General features: G+C 36.8%; 1 protein-coding gene across 1 annotated transcript in view; it reads right to left on the reverse strand.

Annotated features, from left to right (window-relative positions):
* LOC126161887 (protein MCM10 homolog) overlaps positions 1–16,988 on the reverse strand; it is a 99,726-nt gene that overhangs the window by 35,823 nt on the left and 46,915 nt on the right. The window contains exons 8-10 of the mRNA XM_049918027.1: positions 7,270–7,424; positions 1,069–1,221; positions 624–924 (exon numbers count right to left, since the gene is read on the reverse strand). Of these exons, the coding sequence (XP_049773984.1) occupies positions 624–924; positions 1,069–1,221; positions 7,270–7,424 (609 nt within the window). The remainder of the gene's footprint in view (positions 1–623; positions 925–1,068; positions 1,222–7,269; positions 7,425–16,988) is intronic.

A 16,988-nucleotide genomic window follows, 5' to 3' on the forward strand; every position in this document is an offset into this window, starting at 1 on the left:
AGACCAAACTAAATTTCCATAACTTTGTTGAAGATTCTGTAATCAGATTTCAAATCCCATGTCAAAATTACAGACATACCAATTGTAGAGTGCCGATCGAGCCTACACCTATAGTTCAGAAATTTCTTGACTAACACAACAATACATAACTTCATTGTTATAATATATTATACATATTCTCCTCAATGCCAAACAATTACAGCATTCAGGCATCCACAGACAGCTATCAGCAATTGATTCAGCACAGTCTTTTCAACCAACACTTCTCACATGGACGTCATCAGAACTTTTTACCTATCATGTTTACATTCTTAAGTAACACATGTCACATGGATATCATCAGAACTTTTTACCTTTCATGTTAAATGTTGGCTGATGTGATCGAATATACATTAAACTGTGAGGGATTTGACACTGGGATTGCTTTTGTGCTACAAACTGTATTACAATTTCAACACTAACTGCATCATGTCTTGTGCGCAGAAACCTCTTTAACATATCTTAATGCTAAAATACATTTGTAGTTCCTGCACACGTACACTTTACTAGCCATCATGAGATGACTGACTGTAAGCACTTAGGACTGATGCACAAAAACTTACAGTAGATGTATTTTTTCTTACCGCTTTCCGATCTTCTTTTTTCGCAAGCTTGCAGTTTTTCTGTTTAGGAGAAACATTCTCTGTAATTTCTAAGTAAAATGGATCAGCAGCACTTTTCCGTTTTTGTTTGTGGTCCAGTGATTCAGCATCACTTATACTCATACAGTTTTGTTCCTTCAAAACTAAAGATGATGATCCTTTAGTGCTGATTTTCTCCGAGTTTTTTTGTGAATTGCTTCTAATCCTTTCTTTCATCACAAAAGATGGAGTGTTTTCTTCAATTCTGCTGGTGTTTTCAGTTTTTTGATCATCCTTGACAGTCCTTGCAGAAGAAAGAATAAGTTAAGAAATACCATGGTTTTAAAAAGTGAGATTAATGAACACCAAACATTTACAAAAACATTAAAAACATTAAAAGTTATATCAACAAGTATTTATTATATATAATGAAAAATAGTCAACATACTTATTTTTTATCCAATTAGGTAGCTCACTTGAAGCTTTGTTCATACTGGAACCACTTGATGCAGACAAACGCTCTAAAATGTCATTGTCTTTCTTCGCTTGCGTATTTCGTAAGTGATTTGCAGTGACCGGGTTACGAATGGTTCCTGAAAACCTGGTAAAATGAAAATAAGGTAAGAGCCACAAAAATAACTCTGTTTCTTTAAACAACGGGAAATACATGATAGAAAAACAACAATATGTAAACAGATTGCTGCTCACCACATAGATCCGGCGTTAGGTCGCAGACAAGCTCATCAAAAGGGAATACTAGAATTATTTTCAGTTCTTGGACAAACTGTTTCTTCTGAAGTAAAACTCTCACATATTCACAACAACAACAACAACAACAACAACAACAACAACAGAAACAACAACTCTTTCTCCCCCCCCTCCTCCCTCCCTCCCTCTCTCTCTCTCTCTCTCTCTCTCTCTCTCTCTCTCTCTCTCTCTCACTCTCACGCGCTCAGACACCAAGGTCGTTGCACAGTGATCAAGCAGGATATGCTGCAGGGGGAGTTACCACTTGCTCAATTCACAATATTGATGGAAAGAATCCAGATGGCACAGGCTGTGAAGCAGCGATTAAATTGAAGCACACTGGTCTAGGTGACGTATTTTGCAACTTGATGGTCCAGCTGTTCTATACCCACAGTTAGGTGGTGGTCATGCAAGTGGACTGGCAGCTTGTTAAGCTGTCAAGCACACAGAATGTAGCTCAGTGGTTGCAGTTAAGTTTGTAGATCACATGGCCGCTTCCCATATGGACCTTTCTTTGATGGGCTAGGAGATGCCACTGACAGGACTTGACTAGATAGTAGTGTGAGGATGTATGGGGCAGGTCTTGAGCAGGGGTGGGGTAGGGACAGACAAGGATACTGTATAGGTTGGCTGGGCAGCGAAATACCACAACAGAAGATCAGTTTGTGTTGTGGAGGAATATGTGCAATACACATCCTACAACCATCTTAGAAGATAGTTAGAAACAAGGAGAAACTATGTTTAATGAATTTGTACACAGAGAGAAAGCTTTTTACAAAGCTGAGATTCTGAAGGTAGCAGTGGTAACATACAGAGAGCCAAAGGTTATATACAACTTGTACAGAAATCAAATACAAGTTATGACAGCCGAAGGGTATAAAAAGAAAGCAGTCATTGAGAAGGGAGTGAATTAGGAATGTAGCCTATCCCCAATGTTATTCAATTTGTGCACTGACTAAGCTATGAAGGAAACAAAGGAGAAAATTTGGAAGGGAATTACTGTTCAACAAACAGAAATAAGAACTATCAGGTTTGTCGATGATACTATCATTCTCTCAGAAATGGCACTGGGCTTGGAAGAACAGTTAGACAGAATGGATAGTGTCTCAAAAAGAGATTATAAGATGAACATCAACAAATGTAAAACATGCGTAATGTAATGTAGTAGAATTAAATCAGGTGATGCTGAGGGGATCAGAGTAGTAAGGGTGACACTAAAAGTAGCAGATGAGTTTTTCTATTCGGGTAGCAAAGTGATTGATGATCACGGAATAGTTAACATCAATTTCAGTATTAGGAAGTCTTTTCTGAAGGTATTTGGAGTGTAGCCTTGCATGGAAGTGAAATATAGACAACAAGCAGTTCAGAAGAGACCAGAAGCTTTTCAAATGTGGTTTAATAGAAGAATGTTGAAGTAAACTGAATAACAAATGAGAAGGTAGTGAACTGAGTTGGGGGGGAAAAAACCATTTATGGTACAACTTGGCAAAAAGAAGGGGCTGGTTGATAGGACCCATTATGAGGCATGAAGGCACTGTCAGTTTGGTAATGGAAGGAAGTGTGGAGGGTAAGAGGTGTAGGAGATCAAGGCTTGAGTAAAATAGGAAGGTTCAAATGGATGTAAATTGTGGTAGTTGTGCAGACTGTAGTGTTCAAAAGGAGCTTTGAAACACTACGTGAGTATTTCCACTGGGTGATATCAGGTATGTTGTTAATGTTAGTTGTAATTGTCTTTGCTTTCCATTTTGTTGTACTCAAGAAAGGTGTATTTGTTGTGTTTTGTTTCATGTTATACCCATGAGAGTGGAAAAGACATGCTGCCATCACAGCCCTGTCTGGAGCTGGCCAATATTGCAGTCCAGGACAGCTAGCCAATAGAAGGATCCCTTGGAAGATTTTTCCAATACTCTTATCCCATTGTTAAAATGTCAAAATAAATGTTGAAACAATGTTATAACCACTTCAGTAGAGATGATGGTACCGTGAACAATAAACTGTGAGTGTATCACTCAAATTGTGTTGATTTTTACTGTTAGTAAAGAAAAAGCATTTACAATGATTTCTGAAGAATACTTGGAAGTTACTGAAATCTAAACTACAAAGTTCAATGATATGAGCCTGGGTTTTTAGGAGAGATTTTTTCTCCAAATTGATTGAAAGTTAATTCAACATAGGAAGAGAATTAGAGGCTCAGGAAAGGAAAGAATATTTTATTAACATAAAAAATTGATTTTTTTTGTTACATATGGTAATATCTCTGACTATAAACAGTTTACTCGAAGGAGAAGTTCATAAGATTTTGCTTGTAATGTAAAATCGTAAGTTGTACCTAAACTCTGAATTCTAAGGCAGAATGACAGAGAAGATCGAACTCATGACATTGCACATTCAAGAGACATTTCATGTGCTTCTATTAGAAATTACATTACCAAGCAGTACTTCCTGCAAGTGTTAACTGAGAATAATGTGCAATGGACTTCACTGGTAATTCTGTGATGTTAAATGTGTTTTTTTTTATTTTTTATTTTTTTTAATCAATTTAGAAAAGAATATTACATGTAGATACTGGAATTCTACAGATTAATATCTCTAGCTATGATTCATTATTAAGGGAAGTTATGATTGCAGATAAACTGAATCATATCAAGAGATATGTTAATCAAAGATGTTTATTTAAAATTTGGAAGATGAATTATCCAGCTATGATTATCCAGAGTTGTGGGGACAGTGTACTAAAGAGTTACTGATACCAGAGAGTACATTTAAAGATTGATATAATAGCGGTGGCATTTTGTTTCAAGAAAATTGCAACTTTTGGGACAAACCTGGTATCACATGACCAGCAGTACAAAGATTCTGGGTTTTCTTTATTTGAAGGAAAAGGATCTGCAAGACTGAATTGAATCCATTATTTGAAGATGTTACATTGTTGCGAAGACTAATATTTTTTATGTGTTAGGCTCATTTCTGAGATGCGGAGACACACACACTTCTACAACTGGCAGCCCACGATCAAATAAAGAGATAACAAATACACACAAATCCTCATCCATTTTGAACATCACTGCTGTGGAAGATCTTATGTTCACCTTTTTGTAACGAAGAAATGAGGACCGAGTCATACATCTGATTTGAAAATTCATGTCTACGACTAGCACACTGCACACTGGTTGGGCAAGTATTGACATGTCTGGTAAAATGTTTGTCAATGAAAGCTGAAGAGGCTAATAGGGCATAAACTACCATGGAGAGCTGTGTCAAACCTGTTGTTGGACTGGAGACGACGACGACGACAACAGCCACCACATTCTAGTCAAAAGGTAGATCGTAAATATTTGGTTAATATTTTTTTACTCCATTGTTGTGAGTTCATCTGGAATTGACTGATGTTTCAATGGTCTCTGTGTAATTTTAGTGGGAAACATAACACTGGTTAGTGCATTATATTGGAAGGAAGAAGCAAACTAAACTTACTTATTTTTTTCCGTAGGGGGACAAAATGCATTGTACAAAGAGTTTTCTTTAAGTTACCTCATATCCGTCCTGTGCCATTTGTCAAATAGAATAATATTTCAATAACAACAATGTCTACTTCATTTTAGATGCTTTCTTTAAATCACAACAAAAACTGCTGATTTTAGAGGCAATTTAAATGTGAAAACTTGCTGAGTTAATGTTGATCTACACTTTAGTTTCCAGCACATGCAAGTTGTAATTATTGAATACTATATCAACAAAAAATTTTGAAATAACATTCTGGTTACCTCATTCATATAAATGAGGTGAACCATTTAGGGAAAAGTCCCAGTTAATGAAGTAAATATTTAAGTAATTGGTGATTTGTTAAAGGTTTTTCTGTAACAACATCTGACTACCCTATCACTTGCTGGCTCACACAAACACAAATTGTGTGCCACCCACCTCTACATACAACACAAACATTATCAATGTGCACATGCACAAAGACATTTATTACAAGTGCAGGTACCTCAAAACATGAGTTCACAAGGTTCTTGGTTACCCCGCAGCCTAAGCCTGTAAGACATACGCTTAAGGCAAGAAAACTACCTTCATATTCAAGAGACAGACTTAAGGAGAACACCAGGATGCATGACATCACGTGATTCAAAATAAATGTTTTTTGATAATTAACATTTTTATGCTGATTTCAAAACTGTTCTCAGCACGACAGTGAAATTATTTCATTTTATGTTATAAGAATTTTAGTATGGCAGCAAATGCCCTCTCTCTGTCAGATTCCTTCTTTGGGGAGGACAGAAGAATTTGTTTGTGAAGACTGGACAAGAAAGGGAGCAAGGACGTGCACGGGAGGGCTGAGTGAGATGTGAGGTTGGATATGTCATTCAGAATACAAGTTAAGAGGGAACCATCTTGTATGAGGACCTGTAGCACGATTGAAGGAAAATGTGCCCCAGTGTGGCAGATTGCAACAAGTACATTAGTAAGAACTGTGCCACATTCAGTTCAGAGATTACAGAAGGGAACAATAAAATAAGAAGTAAGGGATGGATTAGATGAATATGACAAGAAGGTAGGTGGAAAAGATAACAGCAAAAATGCATATAGCAAAAAAGAGAGAGGAAGAAATAATACAGAGGGAGCAAAACAGTGAAAAAATATAAAACAGAAAACAAAAATGGACAGGCATCTGTGGGAAACCATGAGAATAAATTAAAATAAAATAAGGTAGAATTCAAGACTGCAGGTAATCTCACTGTGGGGCATGACTTGATGAGTCTATTGAGAATCATTCAAGGTCTGGGTTATGCCAGATAATGAAGGCAGTTCTTCTGAATCTTTCTGAAAGTAGGAGCTATACTTGAAAGTACTGGTAGGAGTGGGTGCATAGTGATAGAGGATGCCCATCATATTTAATGTTGGATAGGGTTAGTCAGTTACTTAACCGTAGATATCAAGGCTTTAAGGAAGGCAGTGTCCAACATGGAAAGGGCGGTAGCTGTCAAACTGAATATTATGTAGTGAATATAATAGTGGGAAACATTCCACGTGGGAAAAATATATTTAAAAAGAAAGATGATGAGACTTACCAAACAAAAGCGCTGGCAGGTCGATAGACACACAAACAAACACAAACATACACACAAAATTCTAGCTTTCGTCAGGAAAGAGGGAAGGAGAAGGAAAGACAAAAGGATATGGGTTTTAAGGGAGAGGGTACTGTCAAATTGGTGTTCCTGCATTATAATTGTCCCCTGTGGTATTCACAGACATCTTATAAATAGCTGTAACTTTGAAAAGGGGAAACTTTCAAAATGGCAAAAAGTACAGATTTGAACCATACATACTTGCTATTTTCATGTACAATTTCAGGTTCATCAGTTCGACTGTGATTAGCAGAACACATACATACACCTCAGACCTATAGACAGCTGAACATTTATGAATCCTTCCACTTCAGATGCTCCACATGTTCTATTTTTTCCTCTCGAGATCTATTACATTTTTCTCTCTCCATTTATCAATTTGTATTATTCTTTCAATTATATATTTTGTAAACTTTGTCTACTCTATCCTTACTTCTCAGTCACCTAATGGCCTATATCTCCCTTCCATCATCTCTGAGCAGAAGCTTAACAGTGCTCACCATTTTTGAAACATCTTCTACCATTTTCTTTAACATGTTTCTTTCATCATCAGTTCTCTTCACCCTCATACAACACTGGTTCCAAGTAACCTGACTTATTACTAATCCTCCTTAAATCAATCTCTCATCCTCCCTGAATAAGAAACCAGTGATTCTACTAACTAGGAATGGTATTCTGGAACATATGAAGTGTGTTATTTCGTAGCAGTAGTGAAACAGAGAAAATTATGTAACTGTGAGTACGACATACTGAATTAGAAATGTAAAGTGCCTTACCCCATAGCTTGCATACTGCCAGATGCTTTACTGCCTATGCCACATCCTGGACCAGCTGCTGGACTGAGTCGTGACAATACAAGTTTGTCATGGGCCAACTGCTTCTGACTTGGTTTCGCAGGTGTTTTCACATAGCTTTTGCCTCCATAAAAGATCTAGAAGTTAAGCATACAAGAAAAAATACTACAAAAAAAGATTAAATGTACCAAAAGGAAAATTCACTAGAGAAACCTATTTAATTATGAGACAGAATAGCTGGTCATTATTTACAGTCATGCAACATAATATCAGTACTGCTGATAGGAACATATTTTTTACACACACTGTCCAAGCTTTCAGAATTATTATGGAAGAGAAAGGGGATATGTTGAGGGAAGGTTAAAAAGGAGGGGCAAGTCACTCAGATGCCTGAATGGGTGGGACACAGTCGTTTTTGCAAGTACCTAGCAGCAGTACAAAATAATAATATGCAGATTCGGTATTTAAGTGCAATAACAAGATAAATATTTATAACAACCAGAATGTTTGTATTCATAATGCAGGTCAAAACATAATTATCATCGCAGATGTGCAACGTTGTTTCCATTGATCAAAAATCTGAAAGATAAAGATTTATGCCTGAGTATTACTTGAATGACATTCAGAAGGTTTACCAGAACTGAAACTACTCACGATTTAGGATGCCACACATCCCTCCAAAATGCAGTGATTAAATCACTATCCAATATTTTATTTCTCACAATAATGAATGTTCGTGTTCATTGCTGAACAGTTAAGAAATATTATGGAAAACTTGTCCAACACACATCTTATTTTGAAATTTTATTTTATACACTATTTCTTTCAGCATTGTAGTATCATTATCAAATGCAAACAAAACCCATATGTCCTACAACCAAACTCAGTCATGTGGAACAATCATTACAACATTAGTATAGAACAGGTATGACTATTGGTTTCGTATTCACAGAAAGTTTAATCCATGTTTGGTGTACAAGAATCAGAGACCCCATTCATTCATAATGTTTTGAAAATCTTTCCAAGAAGAGTTTCAGCAACGTGTAACAAGTCAAGGTACACAAAACAGAAGCAACCTTACAAATTTCATCTGTACATTAAATTAACAACAAACTGTAATTACACTGCTCATTAAAATTTTACCTAATACTAACCGTAACCTAATAGAATTAGTATGAAATCCACTACTTTAAAGTAAACTGCTCCTTCTTCGCACTTTCTAATACCAAGCATAACTCAACAGAATTAGCAGAAAATTCACTACTTTAAAAAAAACTTCTCCTTCCTCAGTTATATTAAATAATGGCTGTTTATCACTACTGGTAGCTTAATATTTAAATTAATACATCCTTATATTACAAAGAGAATAGTTACTCACATCTGCAGCAACACAGGCCCATTTACAATAAATACCATATCTACTTGTGCACAGCTTAACAATGAACATTGCTACATGTCATTTTGCAAAGAGGTACTGTATTTCTAATCCATGAATCTGGATAATCGGATATAATACTCAGAGGGAATAGCTAATAAAGTACATTATTTGTTTTACTGTGAATGGATAGATATTTCTAATTTATTGCTTTATGTTAGATGTGAGTTTGGTGAAGACCTTTGCACAAGTGTACATAATTCCACTATGAACTATAGAAAAGGAGGCAGTGACTAAATGAAAATTATTTTTGTGTCATGTACCAGAATTTTACAAATTTTAACTGAAACTGATTTTTACTATCAGAAACAAAAAACATTAAAGAGTGTAATAAATCCAAGATCCTTCTATAGATATCTGTGAGATATATAATCATCTGTTTTACACAGTACTGTCGCTGTTTGTGTTCGCTTTAGGTGCACTGCCTGAGAAGTATCTTCATAAGGCAACAAGGAGTATTTTCTTGTCTCTTCTAACAATTTTACAACACATACCTTTCCACTGCTCAAGAAGCAACCCTCACTTTTTGAATGATTTTTGTGATATCCAATCTCACAATGCCACAAGTCAAAGCTCACAATACAGATGGGTATAAACATTTCCATTTCAAATATGTCAGAATACTTGTTCTAAAAATTCTATTTAGTTTATCAAAAGCACTTTTCAGACATTTCTACTCTTCATGTTTACTTCATGTGTTATACATCCAGTCACCTCTAAATATAAGAATATAGCAAATGGTATTATGGCATCTATGTTGTACCATTTTCTTTTCCATGTGTTAATTATCTATTATTTTCTGCCCAACATCTAACGTGCTCTGATTGTCTTCTATATGTTGTTGAAGTTCACCTCCATCAGAGCCAAATAGTACAATGTCAACGCAAATAAAGGGTTGTTTAGTTATGTTCCATTATCGCTTACTCCTTCATTTCTCCAGATTAAGGATATGCAAAAGTCCTCCCGGATGGTGAAAAAAGCTTTACTGACACAAAATCTTCTTTTATGTTCCAATTCTAAATGTTCCGCATTTCTAATGTATATAACATGAAAAATTTCACGTAAACTATAAGGTAATAAACAATGTGAACTCTGCAATTTTTAAAGTCATAATGTGAAAGCAAAAATTTCAGTTAAATCTGGCATTTTTTCCACCCCCACATAAAAAAATATTATTAATCCGAGGGCAGGAGTCTACTACCATTGGTAACTACTACCATTGGTAACTACTACCATTGGTAACTACTACCATTGGTAACTACTACCATTGGTAACTACTACCATTGGTAACTACTACCATTGGTAACTACTACCATTGGTAACTACTACCATTGGTAACTACTACCATTGGTAACTACTACCATTGGTAACTCACAGTTATTTGATGCTGAAATTGGGTCTTGGCTTTTTCCTGAAGGCTGAGGTTCCAGTACAAACTTAAAATGATTGTTCATTAGTGATTTGAATAACTGATGCTCTAGATGTGACATCAGACGACGTGTTGCAAGACTGAGCGGAAAATAGTGGACTTTGACTGTGACTTTGGCAGCTTTAATCAATGAATTAATGGATTCTACTATTGTACAAGTTTATCAGATAGTGATGATAATCAGGAATTGATCAGACTCCAATGCCATTTTCCACCTTCTTACGCGTGTACAGACTTTTCCAAATCATCGTGACTGAAGTATACAACTATTTTGGTGATGGTTTCAGACTGCTTGATTATTTATGAGTGTGCAGCTACCAAATTCTGAGCCTGAAGAATGTTGGCAGACATTAGGTCACTAGCATGATTGCATCATATTACTGCCAGACGATTCAAACTGGATATCGCAGACTGCAATGGAACATCTAAACATTCCATAATGAGTTTCAAATGGTTGCATTCACACAGACTGTCAATGTAATGTCACCGACAACATATGTTGCGAAGTAAGTTTTGGTGTTGACATCATTTGTTATCTTTGGATGTTAACATATTATTGCTGCACATGATATTAAGAATATCTGTACTAGACGATAAGTATTAGATTTTATGCTATTGTTTTCATTATGACTTATTTTATTATTTTCTTTGTTTCCATGACATACTGCAAAGGATACTTGAGGACTTCACACTTTTTCTTCAACAGTTCTCCCAGAGAAGACTTAATACCACAAACCAAAAAATTATTTCAGTTTGACAACATCTGGGTAAAGAAAAAGCCTGCACTGTACATAAATAAGAACACAGTTTTGTAATGAAAATTGCTTCAACAGTCATCTTTACTGAGAGAGACAAATTCTTCTTCTTCTCCAGCCTCTAGATATGCACTCATGGACATACGCCTCTTCCAAAGATTTACATGTCACTCTTTGCTGGGCAGTCCGAATCCAGTTTTTTCCTGCATGTCATTGGCTCATCAGAGGATATTCGACACTAATCTTTGACTCCCTCAGATGTCACTGCATCGGTGTTTTGGCCCATGTGTAAAATGATATCTGGCCATGCGTCCTGCCCAAAACCACTTCAGTCTCTTGAGAGTGTCATAGACTTCCATTCTTTTCCTCCTCTCTTCGTTCTTGATCCTTTCTCTCAAACTCACTCCACGTATGCTCTCTCTATGGCCCTTTGACAGATCCAGAGACAAATTGCATTCCTTGTAAGTGTGTTTCGAGCCCTTATGTTGTCCCTAGCAGGAATCATAAACCTTCCTTTTTAAATTTATAGGGAAAGTCAGTTTATAGAGAATCCAAACAAGTTTCCCAAATGCCATCCACGTGAGGCTGATTTTCCATGTGATCTCTGCTGTCCATTTATCTTCCCCGAGCTGGGTTTTATGTCTCAGATAAATGTATTCGTTTATTACATCCAGAGCATGGTCTTCGATGAAGACCATGATACTGACAGAGCTCATGACTCATCCTATGAAGGTTAATTTTGAGTCCTACAGCTTGGGATGGGAACGATGGGATGTGGGGTGGGGAGTAGGAAGAAGAACAGCCACACACACATGCCTGTGTTCCTACATGGCACCGGCAGGACTGACAGCCTTTTTTGTCGTTCTTTGGTAATATGAAAAAAAGGATACATAGTCGTTAACAAAAAATTATATCTACTGACAAACAAATATTGTTTGTCATATCTGTAAGCACCTGCTTCTGTATCTGAGAAACTAGCACATGCCAGAGCAGTTTGGTCAACTTGGAGGTAGACGGTTTGAATTCTGGAGGTAGAAGAAATTTTCATCACTAGTACTTGGACACAGAAGGGATAAAAGGTGGTGGTATAAAGTTCCTGATCAGTAGACTTTCTGTCGATGTCCCACGTTAAATTTCAAACCTCACAGCAATGTCTCATGGAGTGAAGGCATGTGACACTACAATGGTGATCTGCCTGTCAGATGGGGGTGTTGCGTTTGGAGGTTCCCTTGGTGTGGTATGAGAGAAATAAGTTATGTGCCAGCAACAGGTTACAATTTCCCCCTTTTCTTCATTTATAACAACAGTCACAGCACTGCACTACAAGCACTCATCAGTCACTCACATGACACAGATACATATTTGACACTCCATAAGAGGCCGGAGGAAGGGCAACAAGGTATCACCTCCATCATTATCCATTTCATAATGATTGACCTGAGTTTAGAGCTCATATTCTGGTCACATCATCTGACAAACATTGACGTCTTATACCTTGCCGGAATCGTGGAAATGTCTACTTTTATTTGGTGCATGAATATTACATTTTAGTTGAAAAGGGGGCAGCATACACAGTAATATTTAAGAAAAAGTGTGTTTTTTCTGCCATTTTTTGGTGAGTGTCAAATTTGAGGAGTCATAGAAGTCAGACCACAATTAAGAGAAAAATTTCCTTTGCACAGTTTAAAGATACAACGACATTCAACTTCCAGATGAATTGTCTGTGCTGTCCAATAAGTTGTTTTGTCCCAATTATGGTGCACGTCGGTTTTTGCAATTTGCCTTATGGTGATACATATTAACAAGATGAAAAGTGTAAGTGCAAGCTCTGTTGTTGCCTTTCACTGTTGTTATGCTTTTATGCATGTAAATCTACACACAGCACTAATGTCACATATTTAATTTATTTGCTTTTGTGGTTTTATGCGCCATGTGCTCGTGTGTGTTACGTTGCCGGATCTCTGAACAGTATTTCCACTTCAGTGTTCACTGTTGCAGTGTTTGCATCGCTTCCCATCAGATAGGAAACAATCAGGCTCCCATTTGTTGTTGTTTATTTGTGTGAAACAGTGCTCATAACATAATCAATTCGTTTGTACTTGTGCTAAATGATGTGTCATTTATGGAGTTGTGAAAAGTCTATGGTGATCAGTGATTGTGCTTACTTCGAGGCCAAAAAAGATCAGGGTATGAGCAGTAAAGCCAGTAAAGAGAACTTCTGAATTCCTCAGGGTTAATGAAAGTACAGTGAATCGAATTTCAAGAGAATATAGAGGAAATTTATGTCCTGTGTCAACAAATAAGAGTTCTGGCAGGCAAGCTGGACGAGCTTACAGAGGGAGTCATAAGAAGAAAAATTCATGACCTCTATGTGGAAAAGCAGTTTCCAACAGTGGCACCAATGTTGGGAAAATTTGAATACAGAAGTGGAAGATTTTCCTAATATGAGTGAAACAACCCTTTGCTGTGCTATTTTAAAATTGGACTTCAGATCAAAAAGTTCAACAAAAAACTGTGCTGATGGAAAATAACCAAATAGCATGGAAAAGAGGTGAGTTCTTGCAGGACGTAAGACACTTGTGCAATGCTGGATGGGCTATTTATTACACTGATGAGAGTTGGTGTGGTGCAAATCATTCCTGGTGGTTTGCCAAAAAATGCCTTATGCATCAGAAAATGTATATGATTATCACAGAGTTAGAGTTCACAAGTAGAACGGCTGGAAAGGGGAAATTCAAACACCATCTGGTTCTGGGAAAAGGATTATAATGTGCCACATAGGGAACGAAGATGGGTTCATGCAAACTGCTGGCTTATGTTTTATTGGCCAAAAGAAGGTGATGATTATCATTCTGAAATGAATGACACACACTATGAAGAGTGGTTTAGGAGTATTCTTGAAAAATTACCAAACACATCTGCAGTTGTTTTGATCAAGCTCCATATCACACAACGATAAAGCCAGTATCATAAAATCCACCTATGAAATGGAGAAGGACTCTATTGTTGAATGGATGGAAAGCAGTAACGTAGAGCTTCCATCTAATGCCATGTCATACAAAAACACGCTGACCACACTTCAGGGTGCAGGAGTACCTTATGGAAAGTATACTGCGATCAGTGGACAAGGAAATTAAACTTCTGTGCTTGCTTGTAGCACACTTCGAATTGAGTGTCATTTTACTTATCTGGGCATTTTTCAAGAACAAGGTAGCAATGGAGAACAGGAATTTTAAAAGAAATAGTACTTTACAGTTGTGTTTTCCAAGTATCTGGAGGATTTCAGTGAGTCACATACACAAACTTGAAGAGTCCACTGTCTTGATATAGCAATAAAACTATTGCTAATCCAAACAGATCATTGCAATGACAGCAGCAAGACCTCAGACAGCAGCAAGATCTCAGCCAGCAGCAAAATCGATTAACACAGGTATTATTTCAGTCATCATTCTTTACTGCAAAATTTATTCGAGCTAATCAACTTTTCCATTTATTGTTGAAACGTGCTGTACAAATGTTCATTTATTTGAGCTGCTTGCATATTGAGCATTCATTTGTAATTTCCTGTATTATTTCCATCTACTCACAACAAAACAAAAACTGAACATGCCAATGCTGTACTGAAAAGCTATTATGAATCTGTGTTCTTTGCTGATGAACAGACACTTATGGCACATTACAACAGTGGCGGTGCCCTGGTGTGATAACTACACTCCACCACAGCCTCGCATATATTGCAGCTACTAACACAATTGATTTACAAACTCTTAACTAACAAACATGAAAGTATTGATTAGTAAAGGCATATAGTGTACACAATAAAAGTTCAAGATTAACGCCAGTTCCTTCTTCATCATAATAACTACAATGGTAAGCTCAATGGCAGTGTCCTACATTTGACATTATAGCATTAAAACGAGTAATTAAAATAAATAAATAAAAATCTCCCTGTAAGTAGAAAAATGTTGTATCTTTAACCTGGTCAAGTAAATTTTTCTCCTAACCATGCTCCGATTTTTGTGTGTCCCTAAAGTTGATACTCACTGAAAAAACAAAAAAAGCAGTTTCTCTTAATATATTGCCCCATTTCATCTAAGATGTAATATTCAGAGACAAAATAATGTTGTTGTTGTGGTCTTCAGTCCAGAGGCTGGTTTGATGCAGCTCTCCAGGATACTCTATCCTGTGCAAGATTCTTCATCTCCAAGGACCTACTGCAACCTACATCCTTCTGAATCTGTTTAGTGTATTCATCTCTTGGTCTCCCTCTACGATTTTTACCCTCCACGCTGCCCTCCAATACTAAACTGGTGATCCCTTGATGCCTTAGAATATGCCCTGCCAACCGATCCCTTCATATAGTCAAGTTGTGCCACAAATTTCTCTTCTTTCTGATTCTATTCAATACCTCCTCATTAGTTATGAGATCTACCCATCTAATCTTCAGATTTCTTCTGTAGCACCACATTTCGAATGGTTCTATTCTCTTCTTGCCCAAACTATTTATCGTCCATGTTTCACTTCCATACATGGCTACACTCCATACAAATACTTTCAGAAACGACTTCCTGACACTTAAATCTATACTCGATGTTAACAAATTTCTCTTCTTCATAAATGCTTTCCTTGCCATTGCCAGTCTACATTTTATATCCTCTTTATTTTGAGCATCGTCAGTTATTTTACTCTCCAAATCACAAAACTCATTTACTACTTTAAGCGTCTCATTTCCTAATCTAATTCCTGCAGCATCACCAGATTTAATTAAGAAACAAAATAAAAGTAGATATTTCCACAATTCTGACAAGGTATAACATATCGATGTTCATAATGCAATGCGATCAGAATACGAGCTCAAAGTCAGGGGTCAATCATTTTGAAATGGATAATAGGACCTTGTGCAGACAGGCAACATGAGATTCCAACATCTGCTCCCCACACTCATTCCCAGAGTGCAGGACTGAATTTGTTTAGTGAATGTATGTATATATAGTCTCACTCAAATAAATGTTAATGTTCTGAAATGCTTGTACAATACTTTCTGTATTCTTTCAGTTTCTCTGCAGAGTGTAGAATTTAAAGATGTGCAAACTCGTTCATCCTTGGGAACTAGTTCACTGCTGATCGTTCTTTTTTGGGAACCGTTCATTTTCATTCGTTCACCGTTCATTTGTGCTTGGTATATGGTTCTTATGAAAAACTGAAAACTAGTAGTGTTAGTGACTGAAGGATGGAGGGCACCAAGAGGGGGCACTTGCCTCTCCCCTTGAGTATAGAATTTTTATTAATTACAGAATTCTTACACACTTTTAAAAGTAATTTCTGTGATTCTGCAGAACCTGTCGTTTAGCCACCCGTAGCCTTGTGTGGGGAAATAATACAGGGTGGCGCACGGAATACCGGCTCCGAGTACAGACTGCTCGCCATTTACGGATGATGTGTTGCCCGTTACAAGCAGATACAGCAAACAGACAAACATGTAATAATTAGGCAGTGAAGAAATAACAAGCTAATGCAAGCAACAATTGTGAAACAATCAATGACGATGTGTAGAGAGCTGGAGAAGAGAACATGAAAATCTCACACTATGCGCATGGGCTACAGCTGATGTAGTCTTGTAAACCTGTTGGTGGCTGTTTCCCACTTAATAGACCACAAGTGTCTTGTATAAAATTCTTCGTTTCGACTTCCACTACATAGCTATGCTACATTGTAAACAATAATCGTTTACACCCTATATATACTCCATGTTGTTTCTGAGTTCGTAGGCGAAGTAGAGACTTTATGGAAGCATAAAATAAAATGTGGTTTTCTAATACTTGCGTCACACGCTTAGTAAAAATAAGGTTTTTATGTTGCATTATTAACATTAATGCAGCAATAATAATAATAATAATTAAGTTTGCAGTAATAAAGTTTTTGGTTCAAAAGCTCCTTCAGAACAAATGTTTTTGAGATTATAAGTATATATGAAAGAAAAATTCGAAGTAGGTATTAAAATCCACGGAGAAGAAATAAAAACTTTGAGGTTCGCCGGTGACATTATAATTCTGTCAGAGACGGCAAAGGACTTGGAAGAGCA

This window comes from Schistocerca cancellata, chromosome 2 (assembly GCF_023864275.1).
Source record: "Schistocerca cancellata isolate TAMUIC-IGC-003103 chromosome 2, iqSchCanc2.1, whole genome shotgun sequence".
Classification (NCBI taxonomy): domain Eukaryota; kingdom Metazoa; phylum Arthropoda; class Insecta; order Orthoptera; family Acrididae; genus Schistocerca; species Schistocerca cancellata.